Genomic DNA, 22,844 nt, shown 5'->3' on the forward strand with positions numbered 1-22,844 from the left:
CATGAATGTGCAGAGAATGGAAGGATAGGGACATTGTGAAGGCAGAAGGTATTAGTTTAGTTAGGCATTTACTTACTAATTTCATTAGTTCAGCACAACGTGATAAGCTGAAGAGCTTGTTCTCATGGTATACTGTTCTATGTAATGATGAAAGTATTGTAAGATGCACATTGCTGAAATTAAATCTTTATTCTAAGCACCCATTCAAATTGCATGCTCGTGCTCTGGAAAAAGAATGGGACTTTCTGCAGCAACAATTTGCTTCAGTAATTTCATTTCACTGCTATTCGGTGATTAATTTAGCAGATATTTGGGCTAATCTGATTTTGTATCCGAATTTGTCAACTTTTTTATTTTATTCCTACTAAACGAAACAACCCAAAAAAACTTAGCATGCTATTGGAATAATTAAATAAGAATACATTTTTTTCTCAAGTTGTTTAGTGACTTTAATATTCTTTCAGTATTAGGTTTTCTATCTTTTAGCCCGTTGTGACAGTGTCTTTGAAATAACTATCAATTAGTTCCCTTCCCCCTGATATTTTGCAACAGCTTTCCTTTTGTGTTATACACCGATATAAGCCAAATATAAAACTTTTTCATCTGATTTTTCGGAGAGGTTGTGGGGGAAAGAAAGCAAAATGATTTGGAGCGTGAAATCAAAAGTACGTTTCTTTTATAGGTCTCTTGAAGCTCAAGGACGTCAAGAAAAGCTAAAGGAAGAGCACCGGCGCAAAGCAAAGGTGAATAGTGGACAACTCAGCATTGTGGAGTTGTCAGTGAGCCCCTTTTTGGTATGGAATAGCAGGATGCCATTGGTGCTTAAAATCCAGGGGAGTGAAAGAGTCATGAGCTGTATTTCAAATAATGATGAGTCAGAGTGCAGGAAGAGGATGGGGAGCTCAGTAATATAGTGTCATCTCAGCAACCTTTCCTTCAATGTCAGCAAAACGAAAGAGCTGGTCATTGACTTCTTGAAGGGAGATGATGCACTTGCTCCGGTCTGTGTTTTTATGTATATTTAAGGCAGACGTTGATAGATTCTTGATTAATCAGGGTGTGAAGGGATACAGGTGAGGGCAGAAGATTGGGGCTGACGGGAAAAATGGATCAGTCATGATGAAATAGTGGAGCAGACTCAATGGGCCAAATATCCTAGTTCTTCTCTTATATCTTATGGTCTTGTATCAATGTACTGAGGTCGAGAGCTTCGAGATCATAAGAGTGAACCTCACTAATATTGCATCCCGGTGCCAACTGTATAGACATCAAGAAAAGAAAACTCTCCAGTGCCTCTAATTCCTCAAGGAGGCTAAAGAAATTTGGCTTGTCCCTGTTGATCCTTACCAATTTTTATCGATGCGTCACAGAAAACATCTATTTGGATGCGTTGTGGCTTGGCATGGCACCTGCTCTGCCAGTGACTACAAGAACCTGCTGAGAAATGTGTTCACAGCTCAGCGCGTGATGGAGACTAGCTTCCCCTCCATGAACTCTGTTTGTTCTTGCTGCTTCAGTAAAGCAGCTAGCATGATCAAATACCCCTTCTGCTCTAAACATTCTCTCTTCTCCCCTCTCCATCAGGCGGAACATTTTAAAAAAAAGAGCCAGGCTCAAGGGCAGCTTCTACCCTTGAATAGACTATTGAATGGTTCCCTAGTATGATAGATGAACTATTAACTTCATTACCTCATTATGATCTTGCACCTTATCGTCTACATGTATTATTCTTCCTCTGTAGCTGCTGCACTTTATTCTGATTGTTATTGCTTTACCTTGTTCTACCTCAGTGCAATGTGTAATTAATTGATTTATATAAGCAGTATGCAAGACAAGTTTTTCACTGAACTTCAATACATATGAAAATAATAAACCAATTCCAGTTCAACCAACACACACAAAATGCTGGAGGAACTCATCAGGACAGGCAGCATCTATGGGGGAAAATGTGCAGTCAATGTTTCAATGTTTTGGGCTGAGGAGAGAGAGAGAGAGAGAAACACAAGGTGATAGGTGAAACCTGAAGCGGGAGGGATGAAGTAAAGAGCTAGGAAATTACTTGGTGAAAGAGATACAGGTCTGGAGAAGGGGGAGTGTGATGGAAGAGGACAGAAGGCCATGGCAGAATTAAAAGGGGGGAGGAGCACCAGAGGGAGGTGATGGATGGGCAAGGAGATGAGGTGAGAGAGGGAAAAGGAGATGGGGAAAGATGAAGGGGGGGGTCATTATCGGTAGTTCGAGAAACTGATGTTCATGTCATCAGGTTGGAGGCTACGCAGATGAAATATAAGGTGTTGTCCCTCCAACCTGACTGTGGCCTCGTCACAACAGCAGAGGAGGCCATGGATAGGCGTATCTGATTGGGAATGGGAAGTAGAATTAAAATGTGTGGCCACTGGGAGATCCTGCTTTTTCTGGTCGATGGAGCGTGGGTGCTCCGCAAAGCAGTCTTCCAATCTATGTCGGGTATCACTGATGTACAGGAGGCTACACTGGGAAAACCGGACACAGTGTATGACCCCAGCAGACTCACATGCGAGTGTCAGCTCATGTGGAAGAACTGTTTGGGGCCCTGAGTGATAGTGGGGGAGGAGGTGTAGGGGCAGGTGTGGCACTTGTTCCTCTTGCAAGGATAAGTGGCAGGAGGGAAATCAGTGGAGAGGAACGAATGGACAAGGGAGTCACGTAGGGAGTGATCTCTGCGGAAAGCAGAGACCAATTCCAGTTCTTCCCTTTCAGATTTGGATTGAGGAATATTCTTTGTTTTTCATTGTTGTTTTTCTTCTGTTTCATGCAGAATATGAACCTGAAACTACGAGAAGCTGAGCAGCAGCGGCTACGACAGAAGGAGTTGGAGCGTCAGAGGCAAGCAGAAAGTCGGGAGCGATTGCGCCGGCTGAATGCCATCCAGGCTGAAGTGTTAAATCTGAATCTGCAGATTGAGCCCTACTTAAAACAGAAGGAACTGGTTGGACTGGACCTCTCTGAATACAGTAATCGTGGCAATCAGCTGTGCAGCCTGGTGTCGGGAGTTATTAAGCTCACATCAGAGGTGTGTGCATGGCATGAATAAGCCCAGTTCTGGCTGAGTTATCAGATTTAAATTTAAATGTGGGAACTGATGGAACAAAAAGTTGGCTGTTTCTTTGTTTTCTGAATCTACTGTACTAGTAAAACATCTTGTATATATTCTGTGAATGACATTATTAATGCTGTTTTGGTTTGCCCAATCTCTTCATTATGTCTTATATGATTACAATATTTCCTTTGTTTTTCTTTAAATTCTTGTACTCTGTTCCTTGATATTAGAGTTCTTAGCTCAGCTAAGATCCTTACTGCCTTTGTCACCTTTTGTTATTAGGGCTGCCCTCCTCTGCTACTGTGTAGTAAATGCTAATTTTGTTGTCTGTGTGGGTGATGGAAGTGAGGAAATAGTAGCTGCTATTGGGTATTCATTGAAACTTGAATGTGTATGAGATTAGGCTTGTTTTGATTCCTTCTCACCAACCCAAACCCCACTTCCTACTGTTCAAGTGTACTTGCACTTGCTGTAAGCCTTTGGTTAAAAAATATATCACTGGAGACTTTCTGATTCCTATTAACCCAAATTAGTAAAGGTATTGCTGCAGGTGGGGGGGAAGGACTTTTAAGTTTTATTTGAAGCCTGTTAACCAAGCCTCTTGAGCTGCCTCAGATCAAAGACATATTTTCATTATGCATGTTTCAATAGCTTGTATTTATACTGTGCCTCTAATTTATCAGAATTAGATTTTTAAGGCAATATAATATATTGAAATTTGGATTGGCGGGCTTTTAAAGCTGTTTTCAGCATGCACGTTTTTGAAGCTGGGAGGAACAGTAGAACAGTTATTGAATATATTTATTAATGAGGTTTTCTTTTAGGGCCTTTTTGGACTGTTCATTCTCTGAAATCTCCTCTACATTTGGTTAAAGTATTGTTGACCTGTATCATAAGTCTCTTTAATTTCTTGGTTCCACAGTCCATAAATACTTTTGCCTGATATGTAAAGCACCTTCTGATGATTGGGGAAGATTAATTTATTACAAATGTGCATAAAAGATTATTCTCCTAAATTTGTACTTTCTGTAAGGTAGAATTAATGTTTCCTTTCTACCATTCAAATGTAAATTTTGAGCATTTTGCTCATAAAAGAACATAAAACTACTTTAAAATTCTGCATTAAATATTGGGAATGAAGATGAAGTATGAATTCTAGGTCACTGAACATTTCAGGATAACACTTGCCAATAGTTGATTGGTTTCTGTTGTGAAGATTATGATTCCTATTCCTGATCGCAGCTCATTGATAGTAGAAATTTAGAAATCATTTCCTCCTACAGATATCACATCTCTCTGGGTTGCATACATCTACACAGATCAGATGCGAAATATATATTTTTTTTAAAAACTGGAAGTTCTAAAATTCTAGTTAGATTACATTTAAGGTTCTGTAATCTGTTTCAGCACTGGAAAGAGGTTATTCAGTGAAGGGAGAAGTACAAATTCACCAAAATGAACTTAGGGCTACACGAGTTCGATTATGTTGATTGGCTTGTATTCTGTGGGAAAAAAACTCTTACCTGAGGGAGTTCTGAATAAAGGCCAGCCACTTGGGATGTTGTCAGGATGTGCATGATAGCTTAAATCAAGATCTCTCACACAAAGACCTGTTGCATCAGGGAGTTGGTAATTGACCATTTCAAAATGGAATGTTGTGATTTCAAGAGTAATAGCCATAAATCTGTGAATATTGAGAACATGATTGAACTTGGCTCGAATGCATGTACTGAGTAGCCCATTGACAAACCTTGGTGTGTGAGTAAATGACAGATACTTGTAGAAAGTGGGGTTGCCTCTGCCAGTGGAGACATACTTTGAGAATTGTCAAGAGTAGGAAAGGGAGAAAATTACTTTCCTGCTGTTGGCAATTTAAGTATATTAAAAACTACAATCCTAATTTTATGTCTTTGTAGGGTGGCTTGCTGCAACAGGAGGACATGCTGAATGCAGAACAAGCTCTACTGCAAATGAGAGAGCTGATAGCTGCCATGAATGAAAAAATTGCTGCTGTAGCAGCGGAGAAGAAGAGGATCAAAGAAGAGGAGGAGAAAGCACTTCAGAAAAAGCAAGAAGTCAAAAATGAAATAGTAACACCAGCTCCTCAACAGAAACCACGTCATAAAGAAGGTATTGCGATGTTGGTATTTGTGAGAAATCTATTTTGGTAATTCATATGTTGGTAATCTAAGTGTGATTATGCAGAGAGAAATGCACAGAAGTGTCACATATTTCAGCATTCTGCAGATGCATTCCTTTTAAAGGTAGAAATCTGTTCTGTTGACTTTTTTTTATCTGAGATGGTAAGTGCTCATTGATTTAAAAAAAATTGAAGATGAAAATTCTTTAATTTGAGGTAGGGACAGAAATGTACTCTATAGTTCAGGGATACATGTGATACTGACAAAATCCAGGAAAGTGGGTTTCTAGAACTCATTTGGTTTAAATTCAGCCGCCCACAGAAGAACTACCAGTGAGACAACAACAATTAGTTACTGGATTTGTCTCGTAATATTCCTATTGGAGTCAGTGTCTCTGAAGTATTTAATCTGAAATATGAAAGCCATTTTTGCATCTTCGTGCATTTCAACTAAGGTCTTTTCACTGTGCACTCTGATTGACAGGAACAATTGAATCTGCTTGGCTGTTATATAAATCTTTTCTTACTAACTGGTTATGCTGCTTGTAATTTAGGAATGTGCATTTGTATTTGGCTTATTACAAATATATAAAGAATTTTAAGACTGGTGGATAAAGCAATCTGCAAAATTTAATTTGTACAATCATTTTCTTTCAATTATAGGGCTGCAGATAAAGGCAGATCCAAGCACTTTGCAGTGGTACCAACGATTGCAGGATTTCTGTGATCAATGTGCAGCATCCATCAGTGATCTTAACAACAGCAAGGATAGTAAGGTAAAAATAATAACAATTTCTCATGAAGTAATTTGTTTTTGCTCTCAAGTGACTTCTGCACAGTCCGGTCCCTTTTGCATTCTGAAATTTCTAATTGAAACCTGTCCTCATTAGCATTATGAGGGAATTGAGTTGCTAATTTCATTTGTAGTTGGAGAGAGAAGCAGATTGTAGCAGGTGGGTGACAACTAATTGAAATTTGAGTATTGGAAGGGACAATTGATTTTCCTTCCTACATTTGATGTGAATTTTGTAGGGCCATAAAGCAGTTGCATTGTGGCATATCTGATTCTGTAATATCTTCTATTTATATGAGCAGATAATTATTGCTAACTAAATAATATCAGCATAGTAAGTATCCTACAGCTAGGATCTGTCTATAATCTTGCACTAGAGCACTGTGGTGACAGTGTATCATGTACAATCTGCAGTAGAGTTATACAGCTGGAATAATCTGACCATTCTGTAACCCTCCCCATCAATAAGATGATGCTTCAAGAAGGTGGCATCCATTGCTAAGGGCTCTCATCATTTGGGATTTGACCTCTTCTCATTATAACCATTGGAGAAAGAGTTGCAGGAGTTTGAAGACCCTCACTCATTGATTCAGGAACAGCCTGTTCCTCTCTGCCATCAGTTTCTGAATGGTTCGTGAGCAATATCTCTATTTCTTATTACACTATTTTTTTATATTTCCTATAGCAATTTTATGTCTTTGCACTGTACTGCTGCAGAACAATACATTTCATGTCATATGAGTCAGTGATAACAAATCTGATTCATTAGGAAAAAGGGCAGCAGGCTCCTGGGAGTACATCAATTGTAGGGTCGGATCTATATCACAAACCATCCTGACTGAGAAATGTATGTCAATTCCTTTATTATTGTTGCTTCTCAATAATGAAACTCCCCACCCAACCAGATTGTGAAATCCATTGAACAGAAGATTCAAGAAGTTGGCTTACTGTACATTCACAAGTGTAGTGAGAGTTTGGGTAATAGATTTTAGTCTTGCCCTTGCAATCACATCCTTAAAAATAAATACAAAATTTTAAAAAAAATTCTTAATTGGGGAATAAGCATATGAAGGCAATGCTACATAATCCTTATCATTTTAGTTATAATTTCCTAAATTATACACTTGTAGGTTAAGAAGATTAAAATGGATCTTCAGAAGACAGCAACCATTCCTGTTGGTCAGATTTCTTCCATTGCAGGTAAATAAAAAAATGTTATTCCTGAGATTTTTCTTCTAAATGTAATAATTCCATAATTTATATAATTAGCCCTTTCCCTTAGTTTCTCCTGCCAGATTCCTCCACGTATAAATTTTGGTCTTATTATCCATTACTGATTATTCGATGTTTTTGGTATTTTCCTCCTCTTGCTTTTCCCACCTGTACTGACGTTTATGAATCTTTGTGGAGCGTGGTTCCAGAAAACTGCATCACACTTGGATTATTTTATTCCTGTCATAGATGATTGGATGGGGAAGATGTGGGTATACAGTGTTGCCAGAAATTGAAATAAAAACACCAGGAGAAGCAGCATCTGTGGCAAGTTAATGTTTTGCACTAAGTTGATCAGAACTGGGGAAGAGGGAAAACAAGTTAAGTGCAAAACTCTGCCACTGTGCCCAGAGAATGTTCCCCAGGTTTTTTGTGTTTTGGATGTGGACTTGGACTATAGACTTTTTTTTTCAGTCTTAGTTGTTTTTTCTTATATATTCTGTGTTTTTCACCTGATCTTTCTTGTGTTTTTTTTTTGTGTGGCAAGAGAGATTTGGGGTTTGATGTGCCTGTTTCATTTTCATTTGTTTTTTTGTGTAGATGGATGGATTTTGGGGTTGATGATCGTGCTGCCTTTCTTTTCTTTCTTGGTTTCGTGGCTACTCAGAGAAGAAAAATTTTGGAGTTGTATACTTTGATAGTAAATGAACCTTTGAACCTTGAACTTTGAATTTCAAGCTCCTTGTAATTTAAAACTATTACTTAACCTCTCCTCCTAACTCTTTCATTCTCATCATTCAGAGGCTCAAACAGTTCTTCCAACTTAGCGTGCTATATATTATTTCTACTTTACTGCAGTTTTAATTTTTTTTTAGTCAGTGAATTAAGTGGAGCCAATGCATGCCTTCTCACATAGATGGTACCTGTTACATTTGTGTACAAGATAAGATGTATAGTAGTGAATCACTTGGGCAACTGCCAGCACCCCCTCTGCAAACAAGAAAGATAATCATCTGCAGATTCCCTTCAAATAGCATGCCACCATGACTCCCCTACCCAATACCAAATGCAGTCTTTCCCGTGAATTCAGTCTGTTTGAGAAGGTGGTTCTCATACCCTGTCAGGTTAAACAGTGATAAATAATTCTCTGTTGTGCCTGCAGTGACCTGGTCCTCAATATTTTTCTTTTAAAAAAGAAATTGACTTGACTGCAACAACAACTTTCAACTAAAGTACTAAAGAAAGAATGTGGCATGATAATGTGTGGAACAGGAGGATTCATTTGTGGTAAAGTGTAAGGTAGGATTTTTTTTAAGAAGGGGGTTATTGGTGCAAGGCAAATAAAAATGATGATGGGAGCATGTGCAAGTATAAAAGATGGGCGTAGAGGAGAGAGAAATCATAACAGGACAGGTCTGTGCTGTCCAAGCAAATGTGAGTAGTGGTTTGGCAACTGGAATGTTGATTTTTGTTTCTTTTGCAGAAGCTGTCAGACCTACTGAGAACTTGTACCATTCCACTTTTAATATCTCCACCATCCATAGTATTGATTTACTACTGGAGGGCTGAATTAACCAGTGATTTTCTGTACAGGTGCACTGGCCAGAAGTAGCTGTGTTTTGTTTCTTAACTTACTGAGGATGCAGGTTGGCTGACAAATCCAGCATTTACTGCTGTCATTACTGTCCATGAGCCACCACCTTGATGTAATGCTGCTTTTATGGATGTTGATATATAGGCAATTCTAGAATTTGGAGACAAATGTTCCAATGTCAAATCCTACTCAATGTCTATTCAATGAAATGTTAATTTGAGGTCCCATTTGCTGCCTTGTTTGGAATTGGTACTATTTTGAAAGTTCTTGTATCCTGGGCAATCTCTCAATTAACATCACTGAACTAGATTGCCCAATAATGTAGCCCCTTGCTGGTTCTGGAAACTTGCCCTGCATAATGGCAACAAGAATTAAGATGCGTATTCTCCATGTGAAATAGCAGGTTGTATCTGAATTGCCTCAGTTGCTGTATAAGTATCACATCTCCAAGCTATTAGTTTAGTGATACAAGAGACCAAAGAAGAAAGCAGATCCAAAACTAAAAATGGTTATTATTCTCAAGCCAGTGAGTAATATTGGATTTGCAGAGATCTCTTCAATTTTCACTTGTTTTCATTTCGACCTGGAATTTAGATTGTTGGTTCTGTGCTATCAGGTCGCTTAACATAAAATGTATTCTGTGGTTGTTGGGGTGAGGTTCCCACTCCTGATTAATATTTTGCTTTTGCAATCTCACAATGCCCTAAAATGTTTAATAGTCAGTAAAGTATTGTTTTTGTTCTGAAGTGCATTGATTTGTGTTCATTTGTGAGTGTCACCCTATAAATAGCAATGTGATAAGGGCCAGATAAATGCTGGGAAGAATATTTAGTTAATTTTTATATCATGTCAAGGAATCTTTCATGTCGACCTTGGATTGTATATATGGGTAGGGTTTAATATTTTATCCAAAAGACTCCTGATACTGCAGTATCGGAGCAAGAATGTTCACCTGGATTATGTGCTTGAGTACTGGAATGGGACTATAACCTATGGCTCTTTGATTCATAAGAATGCTACTCATTATGTCAAAACTGACACAGTATATCTGGTATTAGATTTGGCTCTGGTGCTTGCTAATACTTACTTCTTGGTTCTTATATGAATGAGAAAGAGGTGAGAAGCTGTTTTGCTCTCATAGAAATGCATGTCATGATTAAGACCATCAAAAGAGAAATGGAAATTGAAGTGGAAGTTCATGTAGAAATATAATTATTTGTCCTGCTTTCTACAAATGTTTGTATATTCAAACATTTGATACCCTATCCCTTAAATAAAATAGAGGGCTACGAGTGACCCTAGGTAATTTCTAAAGTAAGTACATATTCAGCACAGCATTGTGGGCCGAAAGGCCTGTATTGTGCTGTAGGTTTTGTGTTCAATGTTCTAAATGTTAATTGAAGGTGGATGTGTTTATCACTTATTGTTTAGATATCAATTGGTGCCTACTGGTCAGCATCTATGTGGTGGACTGTTTCTATGCTCTGATTCTATGACTGTTTTAAAAGCAGGGTTGTTTTCCTCTGTCCTTGTTAATATTTATCCTTCAGTGAAAACATCTATCATTATTTATCACATTGCTATATGTAGGATGTTTCTGTGTAGGAAAGGCTGCCAAGTTTGAGTTTCAGTGGTGACTGCAATTTAAAAATTGGCTGTCATCTGTTTCAGGACATCCTCAAGATATGCAAGCGGCTACTTAAATGTAAATCTGCCTTCTCCATTTTTCCAGCTCGCGAGTTTTCATTACAGTTGTTTACTTTCTGCTTTTAAGCCATTTCTATTCTGTGGGCATACACAAAATGCTGGTGGAATGCAGCAGGCCAGGCAGCATCTGTTGGAAGAGGTACAGTCGATGTTTCGGGCCGAGACCCTTCATCCTCTGACGAAGGGTCTCGGCCTGAAATGTCGACTGTACCTCTTCCAATAGATGCTGCCTGGCCTGCTGCATTCCACTAACATTTTGTGTGTGTTGATTAAATTTCCAGTATCTGCAGATTTCCTCGTGTTTGCGTCTATTCTGTGGAGTCTGCTTTGCTCTGTAATTTATACCTCCACCATTAACCATAGTCATTAAGTTTTTCTGCTGAGCGTTCCATGTTAATACTACCTTGCAGATGCAGCTTCAGACTCCTACTTTATAAGACTTCCTTTGAGATTAATCTGTGGGAATCGGGGCAAGAGGAATCAGAATCAGGTTTATTATCACTGGCATGTGACGTGAAATTTGTTAACTTAGCAGCAGCAGTTCAATGCAATACATAATCTACCAGAGAGAGAAAAAGTAATAATAAATAAAATAAAACAATAATAAATAAACGAGTAAGTCAATTGCATGCATTGAATAGATTTTTTTAAATGTGCAAAAACAGAAATACTGTATATTTAAAAAAAAAAGTGAAGTAGTGTCCAAGCTTCAATGTCCATTTAGGAAATGGATGGCAGAGGGGAAGAAGCTGTTCCTGAATCACTGAGTGTGTGCCTTCAGGCTTCTATATCTCCTACCTGATGGTAACAGTGAGAAAAGGGCATGCCCTGGGTGCTGGAGGTCCTTAATAATGGACACTGCTTTTCTGAGACACCGCTCCCTAAAGATGTCTTGGATACTTTGTAGGCTGGTAGCCAAGATGGAGCTGATCAGATTTACAACCTCCTGTAGCTTCTTTCAGTCCTGTGCAGTAGCCCCCCCACCCCCCATACCAGACAGTGATGCAGCCTGTCAGAATGCTCTCCATGGTACAACTATCGAAGTTTTTGAGTGTATTTGTTGACATGCCAAATCTCTTCAAACTCCTATTAAAGTTTAGCCCCTTACACTCGTGGTTGCAAAGAATGGATCTCAACCTAAAGTAGCACAGGTGCAGACTGTGGTAATTTAAACAATTAGTTCAGGGATGGCCAACTTTTTACATTCCATGCATCAATTTTTCAACGCATGAGTTCAGATGCGATTTTTTTTCATGCGTGAGTTCCATATTAACATATTTTTACGAGAATTGTGGGGTTACAAGAGTTGTATGGCACATTTGAACTTGTGCGTGAAAAAATTGATGCATGGAATGTAAAAGGTTGGCCACTCCTAAATTAATTCATTGAGAGGATGATGAGGAAGCATTGATGGATTAGGTGAAGAAGTGTCCTTCACCTATTTATCTCCTGCAATGAATGTGCATCTGTGACTTTCATACCTATGGTATGTATGTCGAAATAAAGGTAATACCTTTTGATGTATTCTTTTCTGTTGAAGTACATTTCTGAAAATACTGCACAAATGTTGGTTCTCTTTTTGCTCGAAATATCAAAATAAGTGTCAAACTAATTTTCTATTTTCTTTTGTACCCCTCCTCTCCTCACTGCCTAGGGTCTCATCTGCGTGACATCTTCGACAAGATTAATAACCTTCTCTTAGGCAAGCAAATATCGTCGGGTGGTAAATTGGTGTCAATTGCACATCACCCACAAGGTCAGGACTTCGTCTGTTACAAGCTGGCAGAAAAGTTTGTGGTGAGCATTTATAAATTACTGCCTGTGATATGAATTTGCAACGTCAAGCCAAGGATTTTCTATGATATGCACTATATAAAATAAATTTACGCCTGCTATCAATAAAAGAAAGAAACATTTGCATTCTTATGGCACTCTTCATGATCTTGACATTGTAAAGGACTGCCCTGTCAATTAAATACGTAGATTATATTTAGGTGAATTATAACAGCTAGTTTACATATTTACAGTAAAGCTTCACAGAGTAATGAATAAATAAGTGAATAATCAGAAGTGTGATTAGTGACAACTAGAAGATCTTTTTGTTCTGTAGGAATGAACATGCCTTTACCATATTTTCTCCCTTTTATTCATTAACTTTTCATTAACTTAAAATTAACTTTTGGACATTAATTTAGATTATGGATAGATATTATTACTTCCAGTTGTCAATGGGCTTTATTTCTCAAGCCTTGAAGTTCTGTTGTCCTTTCCAACATTTATTTCTTATCCTTTTTATAGCCAAAATTTAATGACCATTTTGTTTGTTATTTTTGAGAAACATATAATCTGCAAAATGGAAGGCATAGTTGCCTAGGTAACTACATTATATGAAGTTGTTCTTTGCATGTGAAATTTTCAGAGAGGTGCTGAGAGAATTATTTAAGTTAGGTGCTACAGACAAGATCAAATGTTACCATGCATTCCACCATATTTATCGTAACGCAGCACAGAAGGGAAGGTCAAAACTAATTCTAACCAATCAGTCCTACTTGCCTCTTATTTTTCTTAATAGCCATGTATATTCAGTGGCCACTTTATTAGGTACACATGCACATCTCATTGTGGCAGCAACTCAGTGCTTAAAAGAGGTTCAGTTGTTCAGATCAAACATCAGTATGGGGGAAGAAATGTGATTAAAGTGACTTTGACCATAGAATGACTGTTGGTGCCAGATGGGGGTGGTTTCAGTATCTCAGAAACTGCTGATCTCCTGGGATTTTCATGCACAACAGTCTCTAAAGTTTAAAGGGATTGGTGTGAGAAACAAAATATCCGAGGAATGGCTTTTTTTGTGGGTGAAAACGCCTTGTTAATGAGGGAAGTCAGAGGAGAATGGCCAGACTGGTTCATGCTGACACAAAGGCAACAGTTAATTTAAATAACCATGTGTTACAACAGTGTTGTGCAGAAGAGCATCTCAGAATGCATAATATGTGGAACCTTGAAGTGGACAGGCTACAGCAGCAGAAGGCCATGAACATGCACTCAGTGGCCACTTTATTAGGTACAGGGGTACTAATAAAGTGGTCACTGAGTGTGCTTTGTGTTCTAGTCAAGTAGTTACCAAATTCCTTTTATGTTTGGAGGGTGCTTTTTGCATTTTCTTCAACCATCTTCTTGAGCATTACATTCAATGTAGAATAGGCAAGTCCTTTGCCTTCTATTATATATACGGTACATGGATTCATTTTGTGGTCTGTTGCAAAAGGAAGTGTCTCAAATTTTTTGTACTGTTTGAACCAGATATAAATTATTATCATTTTTAAGTGGAAAGGCACAAGTACAATGTCTGCTCTAATTTTGACATTGCCTTTTTTCTTATTTGCAGAAACAAGGGGAGGAGGAGGTTGCATCTCACCACGAAGCTGCATTTCCAATAGCAGTGGTTGCTTCAGGGATCTGGGAGTTTCACCCGAAGGTTGGCGATCTTTTCTTGGCCCACTTGCACCGAAAGTGTCCCTATGCAGTCCCGTTTTTTCCTTCGTGGAAAGATGGGTTACCAAAGGAAGAATACCAAAGGTAGAAGTCCCAAAACAACAATATGCCCGCAAAACTGCAAGCATAACTGATCTGATTTCTGCTCTCTACCAGATGGTTATTAGCAGCAGCTGTTCTGGAACTTCAAGTTTGTTTGATTAGCTGTCTGACATCTTCTCTTCAGAATCCCTTTCTGTGTTGAACTTGTTATTTTGCAAAAGCATATTTATTTAAGTATTATAATTTGTTAAAAGTCAAGAATCTGTTTCAGCTGTGTAGAACTTTGGTTCGGCCACATTTGGAGTATTGTGTCTGTTTCTGGTTGTCACAAAGGAGGGATGTGGAGCAGGTGTAGAAGAGGTTCATCAGGATGTTGCCTGGATTGAAATTTATTAGCTATAAGGAGAGGTTAGACAAACTTCATTTGTTTTCTCTGAGGAGTGATCGATAACGAAGATTAAAAAAAATGGGAAGCATATACAAGTTAGATAGCCAGATTTAGTCTCCCCCCTCTCTCACCCCAATGGAAATGTAACATCCTAGAAGTAGGTTTAAGGTGGGGGTGGAGGGAGTTTCAAAGGACACCTCGCTTTGGTTATGTCACAGTACTATGACGCAAATTCCTTTACGCCACTGAAGAAAGCCATTCTATAATTCTGTTTTAAGATGGTGGTACTGAAGGCAGGTGACAACCTTCTGGTACCTTGAAAGGCAAGAACTTTGAGCAAAAACATTATTAATAACATCTTTTCTGAAGTACATTGTGATAAACTATCACCACAAGCAATGAAGAGGCGAGTGAAGGCGAAGCAAATTTGAGGGATGAGCCATGCTTTTGCATTGCAAAATTGACACAGATGGAGTTGGAGAGGAGTCGTCGAGGCAGAGGAGTTTTGATGCCCGTCCAACTAACCCGAGTGCGAGGTTGGATAGCTCTAAGTGTCAAACCGATTTGGAGAGTTTGAGAATAGCTTTGGGCTTGGCGCCATGATGTAGGCCCCGAGCAGTTTCACTGCGGCAGGGCCCGGGTCCTAATGCGAGGTGCGATCCGCTGTTGGACAATTTAAGCACCAGCCCAGATAGACTGGAAAGGCAGTGTGTCAGAACTGGTGAGAGTTGGGCCAATTTTGCTCACTTTCCCGCAATGTTCATTCCTCTCTCCGTGAGGCTGTGAGACTGCCCTGGCTGCTGTGCTTTGTGTCTGTGCGCTTTGCGGCAATTTGCCCCATTAATATGAATTGAGACAGAGGTTTCAGGCCTACTCTGGGCTGCTCTGGGGATTTGGATCTAAGGACCCAATTTGGTTCGAAATGCTGTGCTTGTTTCTGTTGTTTGCATGATTTGTGGTTTTTTTCTCTTTTCTCTGTGCATTGGGTGTTGATCTCTTTTTAAATTGGGTTCTCTTGCGTTTCTCACTTTGTGGCTGCCTGTAAGCAGACAAACCTCAAGGTTATATAATTTATATATTCTTTGATAATCAATGTACTTGAATCTATAATCTGTGATTCTTGGGGAACCACATAGAGGGAAAAATTATAGGTTCCAAAAAAAATCAAATTAAATTGCTTTGGTAAATTATGGAAATATGCAATAAAAATTACAATTTTTGTAAAGATGTCACTACTGTGGAGATGTATTGATACAGTGCTGCTTTAATTTAAATTAAGATTGATGCCATTCTTCATTCCTTTGCTCTGCATTTCTCTCTCAAATGCTGCTCCTTGACCTGGGATTAGAGTGACAGTACAAAACAGTTATTTGTGAAAGGAATGAAATCACTGCATCTCAGTGTGCAGTCCACCATAATGTTTATTTCTTCTGAATTCTCTTCTTCCTAGGTTGAATTTCCTTGCAAATATATTGACCTAAATTGATGGTCAATCCAGACACATTGAAATTATAGACTCACTGCTATAATAGGGGAAGCAATTTGGAGCATTAATCCCTCAATTTTTAAAAAACCTGTTCTGGGGTAACACATTTGCACAGCTGATAGAGCTGCTGCTTAAGAGTTCCAGTAACCTTGGTTCAGTCTTGATCTCTGGTGCAGACTGTGTGTGGCTTGCTTGTTCTCTGTGTGCTTATAGGGATCCTCTGGTTGTTCCAGTTACCTCCCACATTGCAAAGATGTAGAGTTGGGTAGTTTAATTGTCCACTTAATATTGTTGCTAGGGCACTGCTGTAGAACGTGGAAGGAATGGAAAGAAATGTAGGAAGAATGAAAAGTATGAGTGCACGTAGCTACTTGATTAGCAGAAAGGCTTGATCTTTTGCTGAATGACTGAATCTATTGATTTTCAGAGATGAGAATACTAAACTTGATTGTAGTGAAATTGGCAGTTTGGATTTATCTTCACCTTCATCCATTCTGCGAATGAACAATTCATGAAAATGCAATTTTTTTTTTGTTCCATTTATAACATAGCCCACTTGCAGATTGCATTTTTGGTTTCTGTTTGTAGAACTAATCTTTGACTATCCTTTGCTTAAAAAAAACACTGTTGGAAGAACTCAGAGGAGCATCACTGGAAGGAAGTGGATGGTCTGATTTTCCTCTGATTTGTTGAGTTACTCAGCAGTTTGTTTATTTGGAAAATTTCCTGGCATCTGCAGACTCTTTTTCTCCATTTAACAACCTTTTGGTCTCTGCTGAGGTTGTAATACAGATCTTCCAATATTCAGATACTTCTAACTCATTCAGTCTGTTTGCTTTGTGAAAGCAAATTTCTGATCAAATCAGTCAGATCTAATTAAATGGCAAGAAAGGAATAAGGGACTGAATTACCTCTTGTTCCCATGTTCAATAAAAGTAAATGTATTTAATTTCAATGTATTCTCATGGTTTAGTTTGAAATAAATTCATCAATCTATTATTAGTTTCTCAGAAGGACTAAACTATTATTTTCAGATCTTCTATGAGATGCTGTTTCTATTAGCACCAAAGCAAATACAGGTATACTGGAAGTCTGATACGTGACAAAATTTGAGGAATACCCAGTAGTTCAGATGATATTTGTGGAGAGCAAATCAGTTTGGGTAACACAACCCCCTTGTTTTTCTATTAAATTCCCTTTAATTGTAAGTATGAGTTTAAGGAGTCAAATTAATTTCTCTGAAGGTGAGGTGAATCAGTAATATAAGTATTCAGCAAGAGGGAAAAGCAAGATTTTAAAGTCTAATCCTTTCATCTCTACTAAAAGGTTATTGGGCTACAGAGTGCAAGAAAATTGTGTTGAGCAGCAGGACAACTTTCTAAAACGGATGTCTGGAATGGTTCGCCTGTATGCAGCCATTATACTGTCAAGATGGCCCTATGGAACAAAGCAAGGAGTGAGTAACCTAATATTATGGTACTTCTTTTGAAAATACTGGTTAGTTTATCCAAATTTGAATGAAATCCTTATGAATATTGGTTCAAATTACATTTGACCCAGCTTGTATATTGCTATACTAACCTTTTTTACAATTGTGCTTCTACAATTTCATTGTTGGTATTAACATGGGGGCCTCTTGTCAAGCTCTCTTAAGACCTTTTCTGCTTGCAAATGTTTGATAATCAAAGACACTTAGAAACATTGGAGAAAAATAATGTAATTAATTTAAATTCAAGCCACCTTTGTTGTAATTAAGTTCAGTAATGCCTTGAACGAACTCATGCCAAATGTGCCAGAAATGGGTGGCATTAAGCTGATGAAATTGTACTAAGCCTCTTTGTTCAGTGAGCCAAAACTTAATTCTGTTAATTCAATTAAAAAGTTTTTCCTCTCTCTCTCCATTCTGAAGAAAAATGTTCCACTCTGTTATTCCTGTTAATTGTGACATGAGGTTTTGATCATTTTGTAGTTCAGAATCAAGTTTAATATCAATGGCATGTCGTCAAATTTGTTAACTTTGTGACAGTGGTACAATGCAATAATGATACATAGTAAGTAGTGCAAAAATAGAAATAGAATATTATTAAGGTAGTGTTCATACTTTCAATGTCCACTCAGAAATTGGACGGCAGAGGGAAAGAAGCTGTTCTTGAATTGCTGACTGAGTGCCTTCAGGCTTCTGTACCTCCTTCCTGACGGCATGTCCTTGGTGATGGGGGTCCTTAATGATGGATGCTGCCTTTTTGAGGCACCGCTCCTTGAAGATGTCTTGGATACTACAGAGGCTTGTGCCTATGTTGGAGCTGACTAGTTTTACAACTCCCCTCAGCTTGCTTCGATCCTGTGCAGTAGCCTCCCCACCCATACCAGATGGTGATGCTGCCAATCAGAATGCTTTCCACAGTACATCTGAAAATTTTCAAATGTTTTGGGTGACATTCCAAATCTCCTCAAACCCCTAATGAAATATATGTGATGTAATTGAATTTAGTGTCATAACTATGCCTGCCTTTTTGTTGGGTTTGTGGAACAATCTATGTTCCGTGCCTATTCTGGTATCTGTCCCCCACTTTTCCTTCGCTACATCGACGACTGCATTGGCGCTGCTTCCTGCACGCATGCAGAACTCGTTGACTTTATTAACTTTGCCTCCAACTTTCACCCTGCCCTCAAGTTTACCTGGTCCATTTCCGACACCTCCCTCCCCTTTCTAGATCTTTCTGTCTCTGTCTCTGGAGACAGCTTATCCACTGATGTCTACTATAAGCCTACTGACTCTCACAGCTATCTGGACTATTCCTCTTCTCACCCTGTCTCTTGCAAAAACGCCATCCCCTTCTCGCAATTCCTCCGTCTCCGCCGCATCTGCTCTCAGGATGAGGCTTTTCATTCTAGGACAAGGGAGATGTCTTCATTTTTTAAAGAAAGGGGCTTCCCTTCCTCCACTATCAACTCTGCTCTTAAACGCATCTCCCCCATTTCACGTACATCTGCTCTCACTCCATCCTCCCACCACCCCACTAGGAATAGGGTTCCCCTGGTCCTCACCTACCACCCCACCAGCCTCCGGGTCCAACATATTATTCTCCGTAACTTCCGCCACCTCCAACGGGATCCCACCATTAAGCATATCTTTCCCTCCCCCCCTCTCTCTGCATTCCGCAGGGATCGCTCCCTACACAACTCCCTTGTCCATTCATCCCCCCCATCCCTCCCCACTGATCTCCCTCCTGGCACTTATCCGTGTAAGCGGAACAAGTGCTACACATGCCCTTACACTTCCTCCTTTACCACCATTCAGGGCCCCAAACAGTCCTTCCAGGTGAGGCATCACTTCACCTGTGAGTCGACTGGGGTGATATACTGCGTCCGGTGCTCCCGATGTGGCCTTTTATATATTGGTGAGACCCGACGCAGACTGGGAGATCGCTTTGCTGAACATCTACGCTCTGTCTGCCAGAGAAAGCAGGATCTCCCAGTGGCCACACATTTTAATTCCACATCCCATTCCCATTCTGACATGTCTATCCACGGCCTCCTCTACTGTAAAGATGAAGCCACACTCAGGTTGGAGGAACAACACCTTATATTCCGTCTGGGTAGCCTCCAACCTGATGGCATGAACATTGACTTCTCTAACTTCTGCTAGGCCCCACCTCCCCCTCGTACCCCATCTGTTACTCTTTTTTATGCACACATTCTTTCTCTCACTCTCCTTTTTCTCCCTCTGTCCCTCTGAATATACCTCTTGCCCATCCTCTGGGTCACCCCCCCCCCCCGTCTTTCTTCCCGGACCTCCTGTCCCATGATCCTCTCGTATCCCCTTCTGCCTATCACCTGTCCAGCTCTCGGCTCCATCCCTCCCCCTCCTGTCTTCTATCATTTTGCATCTCCCCCTCCCCCTCCAGCTTTCAAATCCCTTACTCACTCTTCCTTCAGTTAGTCCTGACGAAGGGTCTCGGCCTGAAACGTCGACTGCGCCTCTTCCTATAGATGCTGCCTGGCCTGCTGCGTTCACCAGCAACTTTGATGTGTGTTGTTTCGTGTCATCTTGGCTGCCTATACTGGAGACAATGACTAGTTGCTGGGGTGTCATATATGAATATGGATACAAAATGGTTTGTATGTATAAGCAAAAATTAACACTTGGAATGATTTTAGTGTTTTTAGGATGCCAAGATAGTAGTTTTCTTGATAAATTTGTTTTTCTTAAATGCTTTAATGCCACATTCCTGTATTCTTAAGTATTTTTGAAAAGTAGTTCCATTGGTACCACCCAAGTGAAATTTGAACTGTTCCATAACATAGAATTTATAGCATGGAAGGTGGTCATTTGCATGTTTGTCATAAATCTTCTCCTATCTCTTCTACCTATGTCAGTATGTCATTCTATTCCTTTCTCTGTGTAACTGCGCATCTCTGCCTTAATACATATGTGCAGTGTGCTATCATAAGTAAAACCATTTTCTTGATGTTTACTATGTGCATTGCCAGTACGACACTATTACGTAACCAGCAACAATGAATATTAATTGAGACAGGTTTTATAAAAATAACCAAACGTTTATTAAACGCATATAAATGATAAGGAGAAAAAAAACAAAGGAAAACCTTAACCGGAGGTTAACAGGTACGCAGCCGTTCATCAACATCACTCGGCTCTGGTTCTTAAAGCGTTAAATGCGGAAACAGTTCTTAAAGTGATACAGTCAGATATAGTTCTTAAAGTGATAACCTCGAAAGTCCAACAGTTTTACACATTCAATTGGGAGAGACTTCTCTGGAGAAGAATTTCTTCACCGACGCACCTTTACTGCCGGTTCTGTCCACAGGATTCCCGATACCGAAAATAAACAGTTTAAATCGACTGACCTTATATTCTTTTTAGAGAGAGAGAGAGCCTTTGTGCATGAACTTATTGCGCTATTGCAAGAGTTATCTCAATGCAGGTTCCCTTCAACGAAGACTCAATAAGGTCGATCCTTTATTAAACTGCCAAACGATGCTGACTTCTCTCGAGCCTTCACTTTGATGAATTCTTCACTCTCCCTTCCAAACTGTCGGAATTGAGTAAATTGGCACTTCCAGTCCAAATGCAATATCTTGTAAGAGAACGCACCTTCCGTTTTAAAAATGAAACTGCGTCACAAAAACAAACACGCAACAGAAACGGAGGCACAACATGTTCTACCTGGAAATCTACAAACTCAAAAACCCACTGTGTCACCTGGGTCGACCCTTATATAGTCACGGGGCACATGACATCAAGAGACCTCACATTGGCGGGAAAATCACATCAGGTGACCTCCAAAAGACCATTACAGCATTCTCACAAAAAAAAATCTCCTTGAGCATGTAACAACACCACAGTTAGATCTTCTTTCTAGAGAAGATATTGAGTTTACTTTATTCAGCCTTACACATGATTGCTGTTGACATGTAATTATAGTATTGATCATTGTTTTTTCTTTGCTTAGGAACATCCGCATGGCCTGAATCATGCTTGGCACTGGCTGGCTCAGATGTTAAACATGGAACCACTGGCTGATGTAACTGCTACACTACTCTTTGACTTCTTGGAGGTGTGACACTGTTTGCATCATACATAAGTATCGGATATTTATTGAACTTCGGCTTTTTATTAAAACTACTGTTAACAATTTATAGACCCTTATCACGTTTTGTTTCAATGTTATTTGCGAAATGGAAAGTTTTCATTGACTAGCATTTTGTATGTACAAAGCAAAGGAAGTTGTGCTTAACTTTAGCGAGGCTTGTAATACCACACTGAAAGAAGTAACCAGGGCTTAAGAAAGAGTGCAAAGGTGACTGGAGAATTATACTGCAGATGAGGAAGTTTGGTTATGCAGAGATGTTACAGAAGTGGGGCAATCTTCTTAGAGTTGGAAAAATGGAAGGGAGATGTAGTAGAGGCATCAAAAACGTAAGGTATTTTGAATGATTAAGAAATTATTTCTACTTGATATGGTGGGTTAGAAAGCAGAGAAACAGATTTGACAATTTAAAAGCAGATGAAAGGTTAACTCTATTTCTGTCTCCGTAATTGCAGCCTTGCTTGCTGGGTATTTCTACTATTGTATTTTTATTGTAGTTTTCCAGCATCTATAGTATTTTTCCCTTGGTATTGTTGTTTAATCCACTGCTACTTCTCTTCCAGTATTCTTTGCTCATGAAGTGGTCTCTGATTTGGAGAGAATACTTACAAATTTGGTGACTGCTTCAGCCATGATACATGATTCCAAGTTTCCAGTTTCTTGCTTCTTTTATTGTCTGTCTCACTTCTGGTATTTGACTTGCGTCCTTGCCCTCCTGTGCTGTGCTAATGAAGATCAACGTGAGCTCAAGAAACAACATCACACCTTCTGACTGAGCATATTATCCCTTTGTGCATTTGATATAAAGTTAAACAATACATATTTATCAGCATTGTGAAACTTTTACAAGCTTCAGAATGGTGATAAATATAAATTTACAGATTCCTGTGATTTTGGATAATTGTGTTCTGCATTTGACTACTCTTGGCACTGTCTCTACTTTTGTCATTCAGTCTCTCTTGCTTGTGTCCTTTCATAGATTTTTCCATTCACTCTATTCGTATCCATTTTCATTTCCATCGTCACATCCGAAAAAAAAGTTTCAAACCACAGTTGCAAGACAATGTTTGTGAACCCTTTGCAATTACCTGGTTTTCTGCATTAATTTCTCATAATTTCTCATAAAATGTGGTCTGATCTTCATGCAAGTCACCATAATAGACAAGCACAATCTGCCTCAACTAATAACATCCAAACAATTATACTTCTTGTCAATATTGATTACACCATTTAAACAATCACAGTCTTGGTTCCAAAAAGTATGTGAACATTATGCCTTCTACCAAACCCATT

At 39.2% G+C, this 22,844-nt stretch overlaps 1 protein-coding gene across 2 annotated transcripts in view; it reads left to right on the plus strand.

Annotated features, from left to right (window-relative positions):
• The window catches only part of gle1 (GLE1 RNA export mediator), a 52,805-nt gene that overhangs the window by 19,180 nt on the left and 10,781 nt on the right, over nt 1-22,844 (plus strand). For both annotated transcript variants that reach the window (XM_063073661.1, XM_063073662.1), the window contains exons 5-13: nt 683-743; nt 2,798-3,052; nt 4,996-5,209; nt 5,883-5,995; nt 7,143-7,212; nt 12,180-12,322; nt 13,914-14,104; nt 17,263-17,392; nt 21,414-21,518. In XM_063073661.1, the coding sequence (XP_062929731.1) occupies nt 683-743; nt 2,798-3,052; nt 4,996-5,209; nt 5,883-5,995; nt 7,143-7,212; nt 12,180-12,322; nt 13,914-14,104; nt 17,263-17,392; nt 21,414-21,518 (1,282 nt within the window). The remainder of the gene's footprint in view (nt 1-682; nt 744-2,797; nt 3,053-4,995; nt 5,210-5,882; nt 5,996-7,142; nt 7,213-12,179; nt 12,323-13,913; nt 14,105-17,262; nt 17,393-21,413; nt 21,519-22,844) is intronic.

Source organism: Mobula hypostoma, chromosome 21, assembly GCF_963921235.1.
Source record: "Mobula hypostoma chromosome 21, sMobHyp1.1, whole genome shotgun sequence".
Taxonomy (NCBI): domain Eukaryota; kingdom Metazoa; phylum Chordata; class Chondrichthyes; order Myliobatiformes; family Myliobatidae; genus Mobula; species Mobula hypostoma.